Here is a 23,357-nt window from a genome sequence, read left to right as displayed (position 1 = left end):
TCTAGGTTATTGAATCTTTGGGTATTATTATTTATAAAGCACTGGACTATGGTTTGAAGGAGAATGAAGAAAGAGAATTAAGTCCTCCCCTGGAGCAACTCATCGATCACATGGCCAACACGGTCGAAGCAGATGGTAGCAATGATGAGGGTTATGAGGCTGCAGATGAAGGCCTGGAAGATGAAGAAGATGAAAAGAGAAAAATTTCAGCTATCCGGTCATATAGAGATGTCATGAAGGTAAAGCAGCAGTTTACATAGTACTGATGTCTTTCAAGAGTTATTTCACTTAAAAAAATTGATGATTCAGTATTTGATAATAGTTCTTAGACTTCTCGATTCTGTGATTTGTTCAGAGCTTCAATATGGCCTTTTAAAAACCACTTTTAGGTATTCATATGTCCTTTATCTGATAAAGTTTATCATATGTCTTCAATTGACTTATGCATTTTTCTTTTTAAAATAGAATAAACAACAATTGTGATCCATTTATTTATAGGAAGATTCTGAATCTGAACTATCACAACTGATAATTTTACTTTGTTTTCTTGACCTATCCATTTCTATTCTATCATTTTCAAATAGACACTAACTAATTCTAGTAAGCTTGACGGTGCTGTTGGATATTTGTTAGTTTAGTGGACCACTTACTGATGGTCTTGTGACGCGTTAAGCTTTGACTAATGGGAATTGCGGAATTGCCTTGCTGTCTGATGTGAAAATACAAATATACTAGGTGTGTCTGTTTTTACTAGTAAGGTACAAAAAACCCAAATAATAAACAAGCATCATAATTTTCTTCTTCTGTAGTTATGTGCTGCTCATCTCTCAACTGAATCAGAGGCACCAAATCATTATCAGGCAGTATGTCGTGCACTGTTTGCAGAAACAATGGAACTGCATACATTTCTGAGTAAGATTAAAAGTGCAAAGGAGGTAAGTACTATTGCTTTCATACTTATTAGCATTATGAAAGATAAACATAAATTTTCAACATTGTCTGTCATATTATTTAAAGTATTATCATCCTTCTGATAAATGCTAAAATTCATTCAAGAAAGAAGCAACTTAGGCAGGATTTACTTACTTTATTGTTGAGTGTATGACAGATGTCCCCTATTTTCCTCCCTTTGCCTCCTTCTACTGGACTCCCACCACACCCCAGGCCTTCACCTGTCTATTGTCTGTGTTCCTCGCTATATATATATGCATATAAGTTCTTTGATTAATCTCTTCCTGCCCTCCCTCCCACCTTTCCTCTGTCTGTTCTATGCTTCCATGTCTATGGTCCAGTGGGTGAATCCATTTTATAAAACAAAGAGTTTTATAAAGCATCCTTATAAATGGGAAATAAATAATACTTAATTGGTTTAATCAATTTCTCATATGACTTGATTTTTCACTCTTTCTGCCATTCTTTTGTCCACTTTAAAACATGTTAGTATATCTTTCAGGAAGGGATAAGGATTCTCAAAGGAGGCTACACCTTTGATATTTTAACTCTTTCATAGTTAAAATGTTTAGTGCTGGCTTGCAGACTGAAAGGATTTGATTAAATATTTAATGGAAGAGATGTGAATTATTCAGATTATCCAAAATATTATTTTATCTATTTTATTTATTATTATTTATTATGTCTATGAGTTAAAAATATTATATGTAGAGTACAACAATAAGCATTCTAATTTATTTACTAGGTGAATTGCCATATTTTACATTACACAGAAGGTCATCGAGATTCATGAGTTCTGTATAAAGCAGCACAGCATCTGGCACACAGTAACAGCTCAGTAATGATAGGTAATGGGTATCGTTCCTTTTATGACTAAAGTAGAGAGTTTATCTGAAATGCTAGTTTAGAACTTAGGATGACACAGTTTGCGGAGGTACGCATGTAGGATATGTAAGGGAGGAAGGAAACAACTAATCTATATTAGTCAAATAAGACCAGTTAGCTCTGGTAATCAGTTAATAACAGATGTCTCTGCCAGGTCACCCTTAATAAATCACCTTGAATAAATCCATTGTATATGTATGAATCAGAACTCTAATCATGCCTCTTCAGTTCTAGCCAGGCTACTGCTTATAGTCTGTCTTTTTATGTTAGGCCAATGAAAAGCTATGTCTATTTCTTTTTAGGATTTTATAGAGCTGGACCCAAGAGGCAAGTCTTCAACAGGGTGAAAAGGGTAAACTATATGTCATTTGAAGAGTAATGAGATAGATCATGGAGTCACTTTTCCTCCTGGACAGAACCAGAGGATGTAGGGTTCTATTAAAAGCTTCAGAGTAAACATCTGAAAGCACAGCCTCAATTATGGTTTTGTAAGTAGTAGAAAATATTACTTTAGCCGAAACCGGTTTGGCTCAGTGGATAGAGCGTCGGCCTGCGGACTGAAAGGTCCCAGGTTCGATTCTGGTCAAGGGCATGTACCTGGGTTGCAGGCACATCCCCAGTGGGAGATGTGCAGGAGGCAGCTGATCGATGTTTCTCTCTCATCGATGTTTCTAACTCTCTATCTCTCTCCCTTCCTCTCTGTAAAAAATCAATAAAATATATTAAAAAAAAAAAGAAAATATTACTTTAAAAAAATGTATATTTTTTATTGATTTCAGAGAGGAAGGGAGAGGGAGAGAGAGACAGAAACATCAGTAATGAGAGAATCACTGATTGGCTGCCTCCAGCACGCCCCTCACTGGGGACCAAGCCCACCAACCAAGGCATGTGCCCTTGACTGGAATCGAACCCAGGACCCTTCAGTCTGCAGGCAGTGCTCTATCCACTGAGCCAAACCATCCAGGGCAGAAAAGATTACTTTTTAAGGTTATAATTATTGAAATTGCCTTATCCAGAAACATTAAGCTTTGTTTTTAGGGTGGAAGTACCGTCCTGTGGGTTTACTAGAGTAAATTAAATGGCCTCTTTTTTTTTTTTTAAGTTCTTGCAACACAGACATTCTTAGAAACTATTTCTGAGCTTAAAGACAGTAATAAGTATTTTTCTATTCCAGTGAGCTTTAAAAAATTTTTTTTGTTCTTGATTAGAACTCCAGACCCTTCGGTACATGGGCTGACCCTCTAATCTCTGAGCCACACTCGCCAGAGATAAGTACTTTATAATCTCTGATTCCCTCATGGGAAGCTGCTCTTTCCTCCACATCTTCATACCTCTGGACTGGGGATAGTAACAGTCTCTCTCTCTACTGTTTCCAAACAATTATTCTTTATCCTTGAAAAAAAGCTTATGCGGTCCACTTCTGTTATTCTTAAACCCATTGTCACTGTCATCTGTTATCACCTTGAGTTATTTCTTTGATAAAAAGGACCTATAGCTTTGTATTCCTTTTTTAAAATATATTTTATTGATTTTTTACAGAGAGGAGGGGAGAGGGATAGAGAGTTAGAAACATTGAGGAGAGAGAAACATTGATCAGCTGCCTCCTGCACACCACCTCCCACTGGGGATGTGCCCGCAACCAAGGTACATGCCCTTGACTGGAATCGGACCGGGGACCTTTCAGTCCACAGGCTGGTGCTCTATCCACTGAGCCAAACCGGTTAGGGGTAACTTTGTATTCTTGACTTCTCCTCTACTTTAGTACTCTGCATACCTGAATACACCATTGTCCTTGAAATAATCTGCAGTCATTCCACCTTGGAAGTCATGGCTCTCAAACCCCAGTTCATAATTGCCCCAGCCCTTTGAGCTCTTCCCCTCACTGCACCTGACCTAGTCTTCCAGTCCCTTGCTGCCCCCCATTTTCTTCCAGTCTATCACTTCCTGGAATCACTTTCTTTTCTACATGTACTAGGGCCGTGGTCGCAAACTGTGGCTCGCAAGCCACATGCGGCTCTTTGGCCTCATGTGGCTCTTCCTAAGCCTTAGGAGTACCCTAATTAAGTTAATAACAGTGTACCTACCTATATAGTTTAAGTTTAAAAAATTTGGCTCTCAAAAGAAATTTTAATCGTTGTACTGTTGATATTTGGCTCTGTTGACTAATGAGTTTGCCGACCACTGGACTAGGGTCAATCACTTTATCAGTTCAGGTCCCCATGTCCAACCTAGATTACTGCACTGCCTTCCTGCTTGTCTCATCATCACTGTGAATCCTCTCCATCCAGTCCATCTTCCACATTGTCGATGAATGATTCTTGGAGATGAAAGAGCTGACCTGAGCAATCTGGCTCCAGGCCCAAACCTCTGTGTGCTCCTTTAGCCTGACCATGTGCTGGCTTTCCTTGGCAGGCCTCACAGGAGAAGCTGCCCTCCCCACATGGGACTCGGTGCACAGCCAGTGTCCTGCATTCTGGTTTTCGCCGGGATTGCAAGGACTCAGAACATTCCACTTGGCCAGCCATGCTTGAATGTACACTGTATTCCTAGCCGGTGCTTCCGCTTGAAGGCCCTTTGTTGAGACGTTTTCCTCCCCTCTGACTCAGAACTTTCCATTTTTAGCCTTCCCTCTTTCCCTCCCACTGGTCCTCAAGTCCATCGAATGGCAGAACCTTTTCAGATTTCCTCCACCTGCATTGCATGTCACCTGACCCTAGCTGACTGCTATTCTGTAGGGGGAAAATGGAACAAGGGGAACAAAACATCCTTTTTGGCCTCTTTTTCACACTGTTGCAGTAAGTGAGTAAAGGCTTGATTATTTCTTTCAGTTTGTCTCATCCTCCCTGATCACTAGATACCTGGCAACCCAACAGAGTTATGCTGCTCCCCTTAATATGACTCCCCATCACCTATATCAAAACTCCATTGTATTCCACACAGCCCCTTCATGGTATTTCATGTTCTTGTGTTTTTATTCTCCTTTCAACACTATCTTCTTTGCATTTAAGTTATCCAATAAAAATTATTATATTTCCAAATACATCATGTGATTATATATTTGTGACCGTTTACATTCTGTTCTTTCTGTCTGGAAATTCTTTCTCCCCTTGTCTGCTTGGTGGACTCCTATTTATCCATTTAAACTCTGCTTACATTTTAACTCCATGTGAAATATTTTTAAAAAATGTAATTTATTGATTTCAGAGGGGGAGAGAGAGAGATAGAAACATCAATGATGAGAGAGACTCATTGATTGTCTGCCTCCTGCATGCCCCACACTGGTGATAGAGCCCACAACCTGGGCATATACCCTGACCTGGAATCGAACCATGACCTCCTGGTTCATAGGTCAACACTTAACCACTGAGCCATGCTGGTAGGGCTCCACGTGAAATATTCATGACCTCTTTCCAGTTTTATGTCCTCCATGACCTTTATATCTCATACATCCTTCAGTCTCACACTTCTGATACTCCATGGTAGTTACTTCCTTATGTACTTACTAGAGGCCCAATGCACAAAAATTTGTGCACTCGGGGGGGATGGGGTCCCTCAGCCCTGTGCCCTCTTGCAGTCTGGGACCCCTCAGGGGATGACCACCTGCTGGCTTAGGCCCGCTCCCTGGGGGATTGGGCCTAAGCTGGCAGTCAGACATCCCTCTGGCAGCCCGGGAGCCCTTGGGGGATGTCCACTGCCAGCGGGGAGCAGGCCTAAGCTGCAGTCGGACATCCTTAGTGCTGTTGAGGAGGCGGGAGAGGCTCCCACCACCACCGCTGTGCTGGCAGCCATCAGCCTGGCTTGTGGCTGATCAGAGCTACCCCTGTGGGAGCGCACTGACCACCAGGGCGCAGCTCCTGCATTGAGCATCAGCCTTCTGGTGGTCAGTGTGTGTCATAGTGATCAGTCATTCCCAGTCGTTCTGCTGTTAGGGTCAATTTGCATATTACCCTTTTATTATATAGGATAGAGGCCTGGCCAGCCTGGGTGAGGGGCTGAGGGCCATTTTCAGGCTGTCCACACCCCCTTCAGGGTGGGGGAGTCCTGCTGGGGTACCTGTCCAGTCTAGGTGAGTGGCTCATGGCAGTTTGCAGGCTGTCCAAGCCTCCCAGCAAGGACCCTCACTCCATGAGGGTGTGGCCAGCCTGGGTGAGAGGCTGATGGCTGTTTGCAGGCTGCCCACAGTCCCTTCAGGGTAGGGGTCCCCCCTGGGGTGCCTGGCCAATCTGGGTGAGGGGCTGATGGCTGTTTGCAGGCTGGCCACAGCCCCTTCAGTGTGGGGGTCCCCACTGGGGTGACTGGCCATCCTGAGTGAGGGACTGAGGGCCGTTTGCAGGCTGGCCACAGCCCCTTCAGGGTGGGGGATCCTGCTGAGGTGCCTGGCCAGTCTGGGTGAGAGTCTGAGGGCCGTTTTCAAGCTGGCTAAGCCCCCCAGCAGGGACCCTCACCCCATGAGGGTGTGGCCATCCTGGGTGAGGGGCTGATGGCTGTTTGCAGGCTGGCCACGGCCCCCAGCCACCCAAGCTCCCAGTGGAGGCTGGCTGGAAGCAGGTACTGGGATTTATTTATCTTCTATAATTGAAACTTTGTTGCCATGAGCGGAGGCCACAGCCGGCTCAGGGCAGGCAGGAAGCTTGGCTTCCTCCATCGCCCGGGCAACCAAGCCTCCTGCTTACTCCAGCTCTGTGGCTGCCAGCCGCCATCTTGGATGGGTTAATTTGCATATAGTTGCTCAGATTGGCTGGTGGGCGTGGCTTGGGCATAATGAAGGTACAGTCAATTAGCATCTTTGTCTTTTATTAGTGTAGATGGTTTTTTCTGCATAAATGAACCAGATGCTTCTTGAAATAAATGACTGTATTTTAAATTATTTTTATGTTAATGACTCTTAATGCAGTCTGTGCACGTAGGAAATACCCTGCAAATGATTGCTAAGCTGAATATATATACACTATGTGTGTTTTTCCAGATATTTTTCTGTTTGAAAAAGACAGTTTTCAAAGCATTTCTGACTATTAGATGCATTTTTGTCAAAATATTTCTGGGAAATCTGAGAACTTTTGTGGGGTATAGATGAGGTCTTGAGTGTTCTTGCCATTTTAAAAAATTTACACATAGCTCTAACCAGTTTGGCTCAGTGGATAGAGCGTCGGTCTGCAGACTGAAAGGTCCCAGGTTTGATTCCGGCCAAGGGCATGTACCTTGGTTGCAGGCACATCCCCAGTAGGAGGTGTGCAGGAGGCAGCTGATCGATGTTTCTCTCTCATCGATGTTTCTAACTCTCTATCCCTCTCCCTTCCTCTTTGTAAAAAATCAATAAAATAAATTTTAAAAAAATTTACACATAAAATTACTTTAATAATGAGCCTTGAAAAGGCAAACTGTAAAATATGTGGAAATCCTGACACTTTGAGAACATTCTGTACCATTTAATTAAGAGATTTTGTGCTGCATAAATTTCCCATCAACACTGAGATTTTAGGAATAGTCTTTCAGGGTCCAAATGGATTTCCCTTTCCTCTGCAATGTATGTGACTTTCTTAAAATTACAGAATATTTTTATACATGTTAGTTCATGTATGTATGTTAGCCATTTTAACCTTTTCTCAAGAGTACTGAATTCACACTGGTAATAAAATACTCTGTGTTAATTTGGTATTCTTTTAAAGACCTCTAAATACATATTTTAAGAATCAGACAATTTTTTATACCTGTTAGTTGGTGTATATCAATTGGAACTTTAAAAATAATAACCTCTGATTCATCAAGCTTACCTGATTATCAGTGATGTTTCAAAGTACTGTGTATGTGTGTATTTTTGTGTATATAAAATTAGTATAAAGTCTTAGTATGAAGATAATGTTCCATTTGTTAGGAAAAAGTAATTTAATTATATTAAATTTCTCATATGCGCCATTGACATTTTATTAAAATATAAAACCCATAATTCATTTCCAAGTGTTATAGTTGTTTTTATAAAGTAGTAATTACATTTACTACTAGACCTGGCTGCTTTACAAAGCACAAGACTTTGTAGTTCATCATCTATTTAGAAAGCAAATTCACTTTCATTCTAATCTCTTCTATGATGATTTCCTTCTTAAACAATGGTTGAGATCCTTTAAGGTTATTCTGCTAATGATAGAGAAGAGTTGGACAGGCCGCTGTTAACTATGGCTCAAAAGCAATTTGATATTCTGAAAGTAAATACATATTACGGTGTCTCATAAGCAATTTGATATCCTTGTATGTAAGTGTAGATGGAGGTACTATCTAAGCAATCCATTAGTGTGCATTGGGTTGTATGAAAGAAGAGACAGCCTGTGCCCTACTGCCAGTGCCCCACCCCAGCCCCAAACCCTGCCAGCAAGTGTGGCTAGTGAGCACTTGGGGTGGAGAAGGGAGAGTGTAGCTTAACAGTTTCAAATGTAAATGTCTTTATTGGAAAAAAGGAAATTATATTTATTTTACTATTCTTTAATTCATTGCTATCTAGGTAGTTTTTGATCATCAAAACTACCTGGTTTTGTTATTGTTAAATGAAATTACCAGTTTCTCAAACTTTTAATACCTGCTGCTCTCCTGTATTATATTCCTACAGCTTTGAAGTGTCCCTGTTGCATATTCCAATTAATCCTCATGAACAGTCCTGTGACTCTTACTTTGATACAGACCTCTGGGTAGGTTTGGAAAGAAGTATGTGTGAGCCAGAGAATAGGATTTGGAGTTGAGGGGAGAAGAGGGTTCATGTGTGTGAACATGTGCGGGTCGGTCTCTCTCTCTTGTCTCACACATACAATAAACAGGAATGGGACGGGAGGAGAGAAGGTATCATGTTAAGTGTAGGTATGACATAAAAGGAAATCTGAAATGGGAAAAGACAGATGTCATAGAAATGTCAAACACTTAAAAATAATTTTAAGACTAGGAAGTGAGTTGATTTTATTCCGTTATGTTCCTACATGATCTAACCATCATTGCCACCATGTTGAGAGTGTCTAGTGTGCTTGCCTCCACCCCAGTTTTCCAGTAAATTCATTGTTTCACATTCTATTATATTTACTACTTGATGTATCGGAGAAAACAACTTGATGTATCAGAGAAGAACACTGTTTAGAAGAATCTTTGTTTTGAAAGAAAACTTTTTTCCCAAGTAAATAACTGTTTTCCCATATATATATATATAAAGCCTACAGTTATTTTATATTTTAAATAGTTATAGTAACACTGGTCATTTTTAAAAGCCCCTTTATTGTTGGTGAATCATATTCTTCCACTCATTATTCATGTGGCCTAAGTCAAATAGCCTTTGCTAAATTTCTTTTGCTAAATTTTTGTTTACTTATCTTTAAAAAAGAAGGAGTAATGAAACATGTTAAGGTTCTTTCTAGTTACAGTGTCTACAGAAAGTATAGTTCATGTGACTAAATCTTTGTTCTATTTATTCAACAAGTTTTTCCTCACTTTTGTACCAATTTGATTGTGTAGGCAAAATGTATACAGATAAACATTTTAACTGCATGCCCAGTAGAATTTGCTATGAAATTATTATATTATGTTGTAATTTGAGTTGGGTTTTATAGGCAAGCAATTCAATGTTGTTAATATTGAGCTGTAGCACTCAATATTGACATTACTACTATATTGATGTCATTATAAACTAAAAATTCTGTATTTTAAAATCTAATGGTAAAAATCCCTGTAAAAGAAGCAATTCCTAATACAATACTATTACTCACAAATGAATAAACAATAAAAATAATTGAGCATAACATATGCTCATATAGTAATTGCAATAAGAACACAATATTAGAAGGCATGTGAAAGAGATTTTTAAACTCATAATTTTTGTTTTGACTTTTCATAATTCACATTTCAAATTTTCTGAAAAGTCTTTTTCCTCACTTCCCTCATGTAGAAAATGCCTACTTATGCTGAAGATCTAACTCAAATGCCCACTCTTCTGAAATTCTTTTTTTGATCATGTACTCAAAGTAATGAAAATGTTATCTTCCCTTTTACTTTCTCGCATCATACATATAAACAAACAGAACTAAGGTAGACTATTCCAAACATTTTGATCTTTGATGGATAAGATGTCTAATATAGTTAAGTCATCTTGGATTTCTTCAGAGGCAGGCTCCACAGGTGTGGATTGTCATTTCTGATTATCTGATTATAATGATCTTTGATCTCCTCTCAAGTGTGACTGCACCTGTGGTGCTTAATTAGTTTCTTGTTGACATCTTAAATTCCTCCTATAAATTGTCTTCATTCACCTTTCAATTATAGTTTTTCATTGCTTTCTTTAAGGCTCAGCTGAAAGAACATCTCATCCTTATATATTTATCACACTCCTTAAAATCATGTTTCCCTATTTATTTCCTTCCTAATAGCCATCACAGTCTGTAGTTGTCTTGTTGCTCTCTTTTCTTACTCATTAATATCTTCCCCTGGAATATAATCTCATTGAGAGCAGAAACCTTTTTTCTCTTATTTACTGCTATACCCCATTGTAATAGGGCCTTTGTAAATATTTGGTTGAGTGCGAGAATCTGTAGTTCAGATATTGTAGATTCGATGTGTTACCACGAAACTCCTAACACTGTTGGTTATCTCCAGAATGCAGAACCTCCTTCATATTCTCAATGCTTGTCCCTTTCTCATGCAGTGGTCTGGCATCTCTTGCCTGGGCTGTGGCAAAGCCTCTTAACCTTATGTCCTTTCTCACATACAGTCTATCTTACAGTGTTACACCCCTGTGTAAAGACGTTGTTGGCTCCTTGATACTCGTAGGTGGAAAGTGTAATAAACCCCTTAGCATGACGTAGGAAACCATGTGCAATTGGGCCACAATCTGACCTCTCCAAGTTCTTCATTCGCCACATATGCCTGTTCTGCTACCCTTCCTCCAGTCTCTGATCTCCTAGGGCCTCTGCAACTACCTGAAATGTCCTTTTCCTGTCTTCTCTTGCTTAGAAAATGCCTACTTATTCTGCAGACCTAACTCAAATGTCCACTCTTCGGAAATGTTTTTTTTTTCCTGATTGCAATTATTTCTTTTTATTTATTTAATTTCTTTATTGATTAAGTTATTACATATGTGTCCTTATTCCCACAATCTGGGGTCCCTTGGAGGATGTCGGACTGCCAGTTTTGGCCCTGCCCCCGCAGGCCAGCCCAAGGGACCCCACTGGTGCACAAATCTGTGCACCGGGCCTCTAGTATGCATGTTTCTATGTTTCCATGCCTGTGTGTTGAGCATCTACCCCCTGGTGGTCAGTACGCATCATAGCTAATGTTCGAACGGTTAGGCTTTTATAGATAGATAAATAGATAGATAGATAGATAGATTATTTTTATACGTGAATATATTTGTAAGGGTAGTTTAATTTAAGAAGAGACATGTGAATTAAAATTACTCTCTGAGCATTTGATATACTTGTAATTTACAGAGTAGATTTAATTTCTTTATTTTTAACATGCCACGAACTGAAAATGTTGGCATGGAGCAGTTCTAATTGCTGTCTTGAGACTGGTTATGTTAGAAATGGGGAGAGTTAATTGCCATGTGGGTGCTCTCAGTTAGAACTTTCTCACCATATTCTAAGCACAGGTTGGCATCTGTTATTACATTTGTGCAAGCAAAACAACGTTTATTCAGAAGCTAGAATATCATTGACAGACGCTTATTTCTAAAATTATAAAAATCTGTAATTTTATTTCAAATATCTCATTGTTTTTCCTGCTAACAAGAAAAACGTGAGTTTTTTAGTTGCACATTCGTTGTAGCTTGTTCAATTATAGTAGTTACAGATTCTTAACTGTATTATATTGATTTATTGCTGAATCTGAATTTTATTTCATAAAGAAGCTAGAGAGAGATCTTATTTGGTAAAAAGAATGCAGTGTTTTTGTGATGGAGTAAAAGTGTTCACAATCAAATCCTCATAGATATTCATTGGCTTATAAAGTTAATACCTACTATGCCGGGAGCCGGTCCATGCTTGCTGTTTCAAGGGACCTGGCATATATGGCATACTGTTCTTAATATGTTTGCTCACCTTCTTGGCACTATGTGTTTTAACCAAGGTCTCTGAGAAAGGTTGTTTCCCCAGGTAGGGATTTTCCCCTGAAGTTAGGGAGGGAATAAAACCTCTTAACTAAGTGCCAGGCGGGTAATTAATCACTTTAACTATGAACAATCATGCTTAAGCTACATAATCTTTACTCCCTGGAATGGAGATAAGAAACACCCTAACCTTTGTAATAGAGATTGATAGGATTGAATCAACTGGTATAAATACAGATGTAACAAGACAGCAAGAGACAGAGAGAGAGACAGAACCTAGGCACAGAACCTACACAGAACGTTCTCTAGGGACAGAAGAACTTCGCTGGAGAGAACATGGCAAAAGATCCTGGACAGAAAGTGGCCTCAGAACCTAGAGACAGAACCTAGCGAGAGAACATGGCAAAAGATCCTGGACTGAACCTGACTACAGAAATTGGCAAGAGAACCTGACTAGAACCTGGTGACTGAACCTGGCTGGAGAACTTGGAATCAGAACCTGACTGGAGAACCTAGCGAGGGAACATGGCTACAGAACCTGGCTGGAGAACCTAGCAAGAGAACATGGACACAGAACCTGGCTGAAGATCCTAAGCAGAACCTCTCTGGAGATCCAGACCAGAACTTGGCTGGAGATCCTGGCTAGGCTGCTGATCAACTGAACGCTGTCTCCGTGTTATTCCTTCTTCGCCGACTCCGTCCACACCTTTGGGGACCCCTGGACCCGCTGGGGTCGGACCCCGGCACTACTATATGTTTACCATGAGCCAGGCTGCATGCTGTATTTCTCCTGTATTATTTTATGTAATATTAACAGAATGCTAAAGGTATACCTGCATGTTACAGATGAAAACATCAAACTGAGGGTTAGAGCAGTTTAATAATTTGTTCAAAGTCACACAGCTAGGAAGTATCTGAGTTACAATTTATACTACTTTATTTTCAGAAAAATAAACATGAAATTCTTGGACCATTCATTCAAAGTATCTTCTGTGTTATAAAGAATAGATAGTGTTTCTTAGTAGCAGAGAGTTAGAGATTTTATCACTGCACAAATAAAGGTGGAGATGTGTAAAGGCATAACAGTGAGACCATCCTGACTACATTTAGTCAGGAATATGTTGGAGAATAGTAAAAAGTAAGGTTGGATGGAAGAGAAGCCATATGTTTCTTGTACTATTCCACCAGAGTACCCCAAAGACAAAGAAGAATGAACTCATATTTCTGGACTAAGAGGACATATTAAATCATAACTGTTTCTATTGCAAGGGACAGTCCACTCAAATTAGCATGGGTGGAGTGGGCCGGGTTTATTGGCTCCCATAAGTGGGAAGTTTAAAGGTACCATTAGCTTTAGGCACAGCTGGATCCAGTACCTCAAACCCTGTGATCAGGGCTGGCTTTCTTTCTCTGTCCCCAGGACAGGCTCTTAGGTAAAGACAGGTAAGATGACAATGTGCTGCCCAAATCTCATATATTTTCAGTTCAGTAACTACAGCAGAAAGTCTTTTCTGTTAACTGGGGCAGAAAAGTATTGGAGGAAGATAAGGAGTTATGTGCTCACTCAGGAACCAGTCACTGTGACTTGGGAGATGGTATCCTCATCCCTGTGAGTAGGTGACAAGATGCTAAGCATGGGCTCAGCCCTACTCAAACTCTAGTGGATGCATGCCCTACAGAGAGAAGGATCTTTATGAAAGGAAGGGAGGGAAAGGGTTTCTAGACAAAAGCATTGGATGCCCACTGACATATAAGTAGTATATATCCTGTAGTTCAGAGGAGAATTAGGGTATGCATGTTTTGGAAGTTCCTTTTCCCCAGAGGATGTAAATGCAAGGTTCTGCTATGTTTAATTGATTATATTTTAAACACAACACTGTGAGGTAGATGGTGGTATCTTCCTTTTAAAGGTGGGGAACAGAAGGCCCGAAGAGGGAACTTGAACAAGGCCATGACTCAGGAGTGGCAGGTGTCTTATTATATAGTCCCAAGCAGGAAACCTGACTTCTTTTTAAAATAATTATGGAAACACATTCTGAAACAACCAAATACACTTTTTTTCCTCCGAATTTCTTTTCTAGGGAGAGAGGAGATAATGCATTATTTATACCACCTTTTCCTCAGAGTTATTTTATTCTTTCTGTATTAATACTCCTGGGCATTATTAAGTACAAAAAAGCAGATGGTGTTATTATCATTTTGCAGATGGTTAATCTGAGATGTTGAAAAACTAAAAATAAATGGTTTAAAAATATTTTATATTAAGTATTCATTATTTGTATATAAAACAAATTAGGTTTCATACAATTCATTTAAACTTAGTCCAAATGCAATTAGGCAAGTATGCTTAGTAAAATATATTAGAGTTGAATTATTTTGAGTAGCAGTGTTATAACACAAAATTGTAATTAATATATGAATATATATTTTACCTATCAAGATTTTTTTATTGCGCATGTTGAATTAATGCAATTTCAGAGGGTACAAACTTCCAGTTATAAGATGAATAAGTTCTGGGGAACTAATGTATAGCTTGGTAACTATAGTTAAAATATTATATTGCATACTTGAAAGCTTCAAAGAGAGTAGATCTTAAATGTTCTCACCATTTAAAAAAAAGATAATTATATGAGGAGATGGAAGTGGAACTAACCTTATTGTGATAGCCATTTTGCAATATATATATGTATCAAATTAAAAATAAATAAAAGACATTTTGTATATTGAAATGTATTTATTAAATTATTTGAGTATCAAAAGTGGCAGTGCTTATATTAGCTTCTGAGAACAGAAATCTGAGTCATGGAGTCTAGAGGAAGGCACAAACAAATGTAAAATTAGTGTTGATAAGAACCATAGAGGAAAGGTTTATGGTGCCACAAAGTTGTATGGCAGGAAGGTTTGGCTTGTTCAAGGAGGAAGGGAAAGTTTCCCTGAAGAATTGGTGATTCTGTTGAACCTGACACTACCTGTATTATCTGCTTCAATAACGGTTTTGTGTATATTTTATCTGAAGATATCCATTAGAAATTTTAAGTTGAGAAGGTAGCGAAATGAAATTTTTATGCCAAATATTTTTATTTCAACTGGTAGAATCTTAAGAAGATTCAAGAAATGGAGAAGAGCAATGAATCAGACACAGAATTGGAGGAGCTGAAAAACGCTGACTGGGTAAGAGCTGGGCATTCTCCCTGTTCTGTTTAGTGTTAGAGAAGAAATAACTGGTTGTTAAGGACTGTAGTATGAATTGATGTTACATGAATTTGAAAACCTAGTCTTTCATTTGAGGAAATATCTATTTCCCATTTAATAAAACTATCTGATTTTATTAGAATCACCCCAATGTCTCTGGGAATTTCAGATCAAAATATTGATCTTTCTGATTATATTAATACTTTAGCATAATCTTATATATAAGTCAAAGTTTATGCTCTATTTCAGGATAAGGTATGAAATATAGTGTAGTATATTCAATTATTCCCTGGGGATGCAGAATGAATAATATGGGGACTCTGCTTTCATAAAACAGAAGACAGAGTTCTAGAGCAGATGATGGTGGTGTATTCATGTGACACATTTGAGTGTCTACTGTTTTTCCAGCCTTGTACTAGCTCCCTGAATCCCTGTCCTCATAGATGACTTAAAGTCGGGCAGGCATGATGGCCTTGGGGACAGGACAGTGAATGTCACAGAGTTAGACAGAGGTATGTTCAGGTGTCAATGGGAAAACACATTTTAGGATTCTGACTTTTCAGGTTAAGTACACTGGATAAGTAATGACATTATTAAATGAGAAAGTAGGAAGAGGTGCAGATTTGGGAGATATGAACAACTTGCTTTTGGACATATTAGATCTGCTTTCTAATTACCTAGAAAGATTAGAATGATATGAGGAACAGAATGAAGGAGAATCAGAATTTTTTGAATGGCTGACTCTAAACATCTCAGGATATTCCTAGTGGAATAAGGGGGAAATAATAAAATCTCTGGGAATATATACAGTGACAGTTGTGCATTATATTGTATAATAACCATGACTTTAATTTCTGAAAAGTAATTTGTAAAATTTTTGCCAAACAATAATACATAAAGAACTGGCTATATAAAACAAGGCTGTTTTAATCCTTTCGTAAATTATAGCAAAAGCTATGTGAGTGATCATCCCCTAATTTACCTATTTTGAGAATTCCAAGTTTCATATGTTAGGTTTTCTTAAAGCCTGAGGAGGTCAGAGGAGACCTCTCATATTTTTAAAAGATGAGATAGATTGAACTAGATCTTAAAGGAATAAGTAAGAAAAGTAGAGAAATTGGGACAAGAGAAAGCTAACTATTTTAGGGACGTATTAGAATATCTTTAATGGCAGAATCTAAGCTATTTTTTTTTAAAAAAGGAATGCCAAAACCGGTTTGGCTCAGTGGATAGAGCGTCGGCCTGTGGACTGAAGGGTCCCAGATTCGATTCCGGTCAAGGGCATGTACCTGGGTTGCGGGCACATCCCCAGTAGGAGATGTGCAGGAGGTGGCTGATCGATGCTTCTCTCTCATCGATGTTTCTAACTATCTCTCTCCCTTCCTCTCTGTAAAAAATCAATAAAATATATTAAAAAAAATTAAAAAGAATATTTTAGAAGATGTTCTAATGGGTATACCTCAATATTAAGTACCTCAAATTCTTTTTGTTATAAGAAATGGTATACATTTTATTTTTGTTTTTTAATCACAAATTGTTTTGGGGGACATTTTTGAGACATTTAATTAGAGTTATCTTTATAGACAATTCTTATAAATTATACCACTTGATGTTAAAATACACTGAGTGGCCAGATTATTATGACTGGCCAGATTATTATGACCACCTCATCAGTACTTCATTGACATTCCAAAAATACTGAATATTGAAAACTTCCTAAGCAAATACTCTCAAGGTTTTATTATTATTATTTGCATAACTAATTCACTTCATTGTACTAATGGGGTGGTCATAATAATCTGGCCAGTCATAATAATCTGGCCACTCAGTGTATATTTAAGTAGCTATTTGAGATACTTACTAAGTTTAACAAACTACAATATTTCAGTTAAATATCATATTGATTTTTTTTTTATTGACTTCAGAGAGGAAGGAAGAGGGAGAGAGAGATAGAAACATCCATGATGAGAGAGAATCATGGATCGGCTGCCTCCTGCAAGTCCCCCACTGGGGATCGAGCCCACAACCCAGGCATGTGCCCTTGACCGGAATCGAACCTGCGACCTTCCAATTTGCAGGCCGACACTCTGTCCATTGAGCAGAACCGGCTAGGGCTTGATTTATTTTTCAATGAAGTAGAGACTATGACACTGTTAGCTTATAAAGCGGGAAAACAAAAGGGTTAAATTATAATACACATATTGAATATGTTTTATATTACTATAAGTACTTCATATATATCTCAATCTTTTGAAAGATAGACAAGGCAACTTGCTATTTGTAGATAAGAAAACTGATATTAAATAATTTGTGCAAAGATAATAACATAAAAATTGTCATTTTTATGCATTTTCTATGTACAGAACACATATTCTATATAGAGGACATCTCTGATCTGCTCAGCAAGCTATGAAGCACCATTTTCTTTTAGTGATAAGGAAGCCAGGGTTCAGAAAGATGGAGCAGCTGCCTGGATGTCCAATAGCTAATAGGTGGTTGTATACGTTTGTTGTGGTCACTATAATGCCATGTCACCAAGCACTACGAAATCCCTGTGGCATTAGGCATTAATATTAATTTAGCTCATGAGTTTGCAGATCAATTGTAGTAACTCCACTCTATGTGTGTCTCATCCTTCTGCTAGGTGGTCATTCCAGTGGGCATCATGTCAATCCAGGCATGTTGTCCTTATGGCAATAATAGAAGTGCATTTGCTTTTGAAGCCTTTAGTCACGTCATATCCATTACTATTCCAATGGCCAACCAAATCATATATCAAGGTGTGAGAAGTACAGTCTTCCTCTTTAGTGAGCAAAGCTACATAACAGTGTAGACACAGGAGGCCTGAAGAACTGAGACCATTAATGTCTACTAAAGTGGATGAGTTAGGATTTATACCCAGGTGTCTCAGCAGTTATAGCTTGTGGATTCTCTACTGGGCTTTCTACTTACTTTTTAGTAGCCTAACATTTAATTTTAAAATTTTTTCTGTTTGTAATCCAAGCTCTTTTTTTTTTTCTGTGTGACTGTAGCTATTTATAGGAAACTAATAAATTCATTTCATTGATGTCTCTCTAACATTGATACTTTCAGGCTCGATTCTGGGTACAGGTGATGAGGGATTTGCGGAATGGAGTAAAACTTAAAAAGGTCCAAGAGCGGCAGTACAACCCTTTGCCCATTGAATATCAACTCACCCCTTATGAGATGCTAATGGATGACATTAGATCCAAAAGATACACTTTGCGAAAAGTGATGGTAAGTAACAAAGAAAACTACTAATGGATTCAAATGGATATTCTTCAGTAATCTTATTTGTTGAAAATGTTCTTTTCAATGTTATACTTTAAAAATATTTTTTCTCTCATAAAAGTAATACATGATCATTATAGAATATTTGGAAAATATAAAAAAGCTCAAAGAAAAAAATTAAAAATATGTAATTCCACAATCCAGAGAGAAATTTTGCTAACATGCTGGTGTATAACCTTCAATTTTTTTCTATACATTTTATTTGGACAATATGGATTAACATTGGAATCTTTGTTTTGTGACCTGTTATTTTCACTTAACATATGAGCATTTTCTCATGTCATTGTTTATTCAACATCATTTCTAAATGACTGAATCTTTTCCAGCTTATGGCTATACCAGAGTTTATTAAACTAATCAACTTATATCCAGTTATCAACATCCTGTTTTGTGTTACCTTGTATATAAATCTTTTTGAATAGCTACAATTAAGTCTTTGAATTAAGTTCTTAGGAGTTAAATCATTATATAACTTGATCACCCGATAAATCTCGTACTGATCGCCATAACCGGTTTGGCTCAGTGGATAGAGCGTCGGCCTGCGGACTGAAAGGTCCCAGGTTCGATTCCGGTCAAGGGCATGTACCTGGGTTGCGGGCACTTCCCCAGTGGGGGATGTGCAGGAGGCAGCTGATCGATGTTTCTCCCTCATCGATGTTTCTGACTCTCTATCTCTCTCCCTTCCTCTCTGTAAAAAATCAATAAAATATATTTAAAAAAAAAAAAAATCTCGTACTGATCTGACACATATATAGTTATTACAGTGTTATTGATTATATTCCCTAAGTGGCACTTTACATCCCTGTGACTGTTCTGAAACTGCCAATTTGTGCTTCTTAGTCCCTTCACCTTTTTCACCCATCTTGAAGCTTTCAAACTGTTCTCTGTATCTGTGAGTCTGTTTCTGTTTTTCACATCTTGACCAAATTTGGTATCTTTTCGGTTTGGCCAATTTGAGTGAGACAAAATACTCTTTTATTTTTAAAATCTGTATCTCTTTGCTTACAAGGGCACTTAAATATTCTAAATTATATGCAAGGTATATTTCTTTTTTTACTTTAAATAATTTTTTATTTTTCAATTATAGTTGACATATAGTATTATATTAGTTTTAGATGTACATCCCAGTGATTAGACATTATATAACTTACTAAGTGATCACCCGATAAATCTAGTACCCATCTGACATCATACATAGTTATTACAGTTTTATTGATTATGTTTTCTGTGTGGCACTTTACATCCCTGTGACTATCCTGTAACTGCCAATTTGTACTTCTTAGTACCTTCACCTTTTCACCCATCCCCTCCCCAAGCTCCCTCCCATCTCGAAACCATCAAACTGTTCTCTATATCTGTGAGTCTATTTCTGTTCTTCTTGTTCATTTATTTTGTTTTTTAGATATTTTGTCTGGTATAAGTATTGCTACCACAGCTTTCTTTTTGTTTTGTTTTTTATTTGAAGTGAGTCTTTTGTAGTCAGCATTTGGCCACCATATATCTTTTAGAGTACATAATTCATTTGCATTTAAAGTAATTATTGTACATCTACACGATGGAATACTATGCTGCTGTAAAAAGGAAGGAACTCTTACCATTTGCAACAGCATGGATGGAACTGGAGAGCATTATGCTAAGTGAAATAAGCCAGTCAATGAAGGAAAAATACCACATGATCTCACTCATTCATGGATAATAGAGACCATTATAAACTTTTGAACAATAATAGATACAGAGGCAGAGCTGCCTCAAACAGATTGTCAAACTGCAGTGGGAAGGCCGGGGAGGGTTGGGGGGCAGGAGGGAGAGGGGTAAGAGATGAACCAAAGGACTTGTATGTATGCATATAAGCATAACCAATGGACATAAGACACTGGGGGATAGGGGAGGCTAGGGGACTGTCAAGGGCGGGGGGGGAAAATGGACACATATGTAATACCCTTTGTAATACTTAAAGCAATGAAAAAAAAAAGAAAGAAAAAGAAAAATAAAAAAATAAAAAATAGAACTACCTTAAAAAAAAAAGTAATTATTGCTAGACATGTACCATTTTATGATTTGTATTTTTGATCCTTTATTTTCTTCTTTTACTTCTTAAAGAAGACCCAGGGATTATGCATATATGCATATAATTCTTTGGTTAATCTCTTCCCACCCATCCACCCACCACTGCCTTCCCTCTGAAATTCATCAGTTTCTTCCATGCTTCTCTGTCTCTGGATATATTTTCTTCATGAATTTATTTTTGTTCATTAGATTCCACATATGAGTGAGATCATGTGATACTGTTTCTCTGATTAAGATTGTCATTTTTTTATTTGACAATCTAAGACAGCGGTTCTCAACCTGTGAGTCACGACCCCTTTGGCGGTCGAACGACCCTTTCACAGGGGTCGCCTAAGACCATCCTGCATATCAGATATTTACATTACGATTCATAACAGTAGCAACATTACAATTATGAAGTAGCAACGAAAATAATTTTATGGTTGGGTCACAACATGAGGAACTGTATTTAAAGGGCCAGAAGGTTGAGAACCATTGATCTAAGAGAAAAGAGGTCAGTGCCCCTGTGGCACACTGTTGAAAATCACTGCTATAATCAGATGAATCTTCTACTTTTTGTCTTTTTTCTTTTTTTTTTTTCAGGTGAATGGTGATATTCCTCCTCGGTTAAAAAAAAGTGCTCATGAAATCATTCTCGACTTCATCAGATCAAGACCTCCTTTAAATCCAGTATGTAATTTGACTTATTTCTCTTGATTGGCGTTCACAGAATGAATTATTCTCCTATAGAGTGTGATCTCTAGAACTCAGCTCTTAAAGTGGTTAGTTTTTAGATTGAGCTTTTATTCTCAGAACTAGAGGCCTGGTGTAAGAAATTCGTGTACAGGTAAGGTCCCTAGGCCCGGCCTGCAATCAGGGCCGATTGGGGCCTTCCTTCGATTCGCGCCTCCCCCTGGTGTTCAGTGCACGTCATAGCAAGCGATCGAACTCCCAGTCTAACTCCCAAGGGAACACTTTGCATATTAGCCTTTTATGTATATAGAAGATAGATGGTGACTCCCAACTATAGATTTACATTTAAGTCACAGGAAAACTCTTAACATTTGTTTAATACAAGGCTATCTTAGGATGTTTCAATTCAAAACAACCTGGGTTATAGTGCAAAATCTGAACAAAAACTTCCTAGAATAATGGCTAAATATAATATCAAATTGTTCCTGGTGTGGATTGCCTACCCTTCCAGTTTACTTAATAGTGCTAATAACCTCTTTGATTAAATTGTCATTTCCATACTATTTTGCAGTAAATTCACCCTTCTGTACATCTACTTTTATATTATCTTCCTCTGTTAACACTTCTTTTTAGTGACCATGGAATCAGAATATTTTAATCTGGATGAGCATTGGTTTGTGCTTCCTTTGTTCCTCACTTCTCCCCTCGGCTCATTACCAGTGCTCACCAAAGCCTCTCAACCCTTGTACATTCATTAACCTGAAAGGAAATATACACAGGGTCTAAAGCATAATTAATGATCCCTCTTATAAATCTTTTTAAAAGAAGGGGAAGAGGCCACCTAGGAAATAATTTTAAGAATGCAGGTCATGGGAGAGAAGAGAGAGCATGGTGTCAAATAAACCTGGATTTACACACTAGCTCCAAGATTTAGCAGCCATCTGTCTCTGAGCAAGTTAATCAGCATCCTGGAGCCTTTATTTATGCAACTATAGAATAAAGATAATAATCTGAGCCGAAACCGGTGTGGCTCAGTGGATGGAGCGTCGGCCTGCGAGACTGAAGGGTCCTGGGTTCGATTCCGGTCAAGGGCATGTACCTGGGTTGCGGGCACATCCCCAGTAGGGGATGTGCGGGAGGCGACTGATCGATGTTTCTCTCTCATCGATGTTTCTAACGCTCTATCTCTCTCCCTTCCTCTCTGTAAAAAATCAATAAAATATATTTAAAAAAAAAAAAAGATAATAATCTGAGAAGGTTGTGGTGACTTGAAAATATTCTTTTCAAAAACAATAATAGTATTAAAGTATAGCTTGCATTTCAGTTAATTGCCTCTCATGCTTGCATATAGGGAACATAATTTTAAATTTAGCAAAATTTTCTCGTTATATATATATATATGTGTTATATATATAACATATATGTATATATTGATTTCAGAAAGGAAGGGAGAGGGAGAGAGAGAAACCTTAGTGATGAGAGAGAATCATTGATTAGCTGCCTCCTGTACACCCCCTCACTGGGGATCGAGCCCACAACCCCAGCATGTGCCCTGACTTGGATTGAACCGTGACCTCCTGGTTCATACGTTGACACTCAATCACTGAGCCACAGTTGTCTCTTTAAAATTAGTTAAGCACGTACGATTAAATCACTGTGAAATTCAGAAATCTCCCTATTGCTTTAGAAATCTTGATAATGACTCTAAATAGTTTTTTATCAAGCAGTGTGTCAATCCATAAAATATCATTTCATAACATTATACTGTATGAATGGATTTAAATAAAAACTATTTAAGGACAACTACTTAAAGTCTCCAACCATTATGTGTTTTTTTCAAGGCCTCAGCCAGAAAACTAAAACCCACTCCACCACGTCCACGGAGCCTCCATGAAAGAATACTAGAAGAAATCAAAGCAGAAAGAAAGCTGCGGCCTGTCTCCCCAGAAGAGATTAGACGTAGCAGATTAGGTGAGTCACTGCTTTCCACACTCCTGGTCTAGTCACACCCACTTGAAAAAGTGTCTTTATATAGTCAGCTTAGTGGAACTAATGGTACAAGAATAAGAAATTCTTTCCTTACATCATCCTGAACTGGCAGAGTGGATGGAGCTCTGCCAATCTCTAGACCAGCGGGTCTCAACCTGTGGGTTGTGACCCCTTTGGCGGTCGAACGACCCTTTCACAGGGGTCGCCTAAGACCATCCTG

At 38.3% G+C, this 23,357-nt stretch overlaps 1 protein-coding gene across 2 annotated transcripts in view; it reads left to right on the top strand.

The window, feature by feature from the left end:
- Positions 1-23,357, top strand: part of SPIRE1 (spire type actin nucleation factor 1) — a 117,728-nt gene that overhangs the window by 59,470 nt on the left and 34,901 nt on the right. For both annotated transcript variants that reach the window (XM_081096887.1, XM_081096886.1), the window contains exons 3-8: positions 6-239; positions 810-935; positions 14,999-15,076; positions 18,191-18,355; positions 21,059-21,145; positions 22,990-23,119. In XM_081096887.1, coding sequence (XP_080953013.1) covers positions 6-239; positions 810-935; positions 14,999-15,076; positions 18,191-18,355; positions 21,059-21,145; positions 22,990-23,119 — 820 coding nt within the window. The remainder of the gene's footprint in view (positions 1-5; positions 240-809; positions 936-14,998; positions 15,077-18,190; positions 18,356-21,058; positions 21,146-22,989; positions 23,120-23,357) is intronic.

Source organism: Myotis nattereri, assembly GCF_964212035.1.
Source record: "Myotis nattereri genome assembly, chromosome: 8".
Lineage (NCBI taxonomy): Eukaryota > Metazoa > Chordata > Mammalia > Chiroptera > Vespertilionidae > Myotis > Myotis nattereri.
The sequence above is the reverse complement of the archived record's forward strand: the minus strand, read 5'-3'. Positions and strand labels throughout refer to the sequence as shown.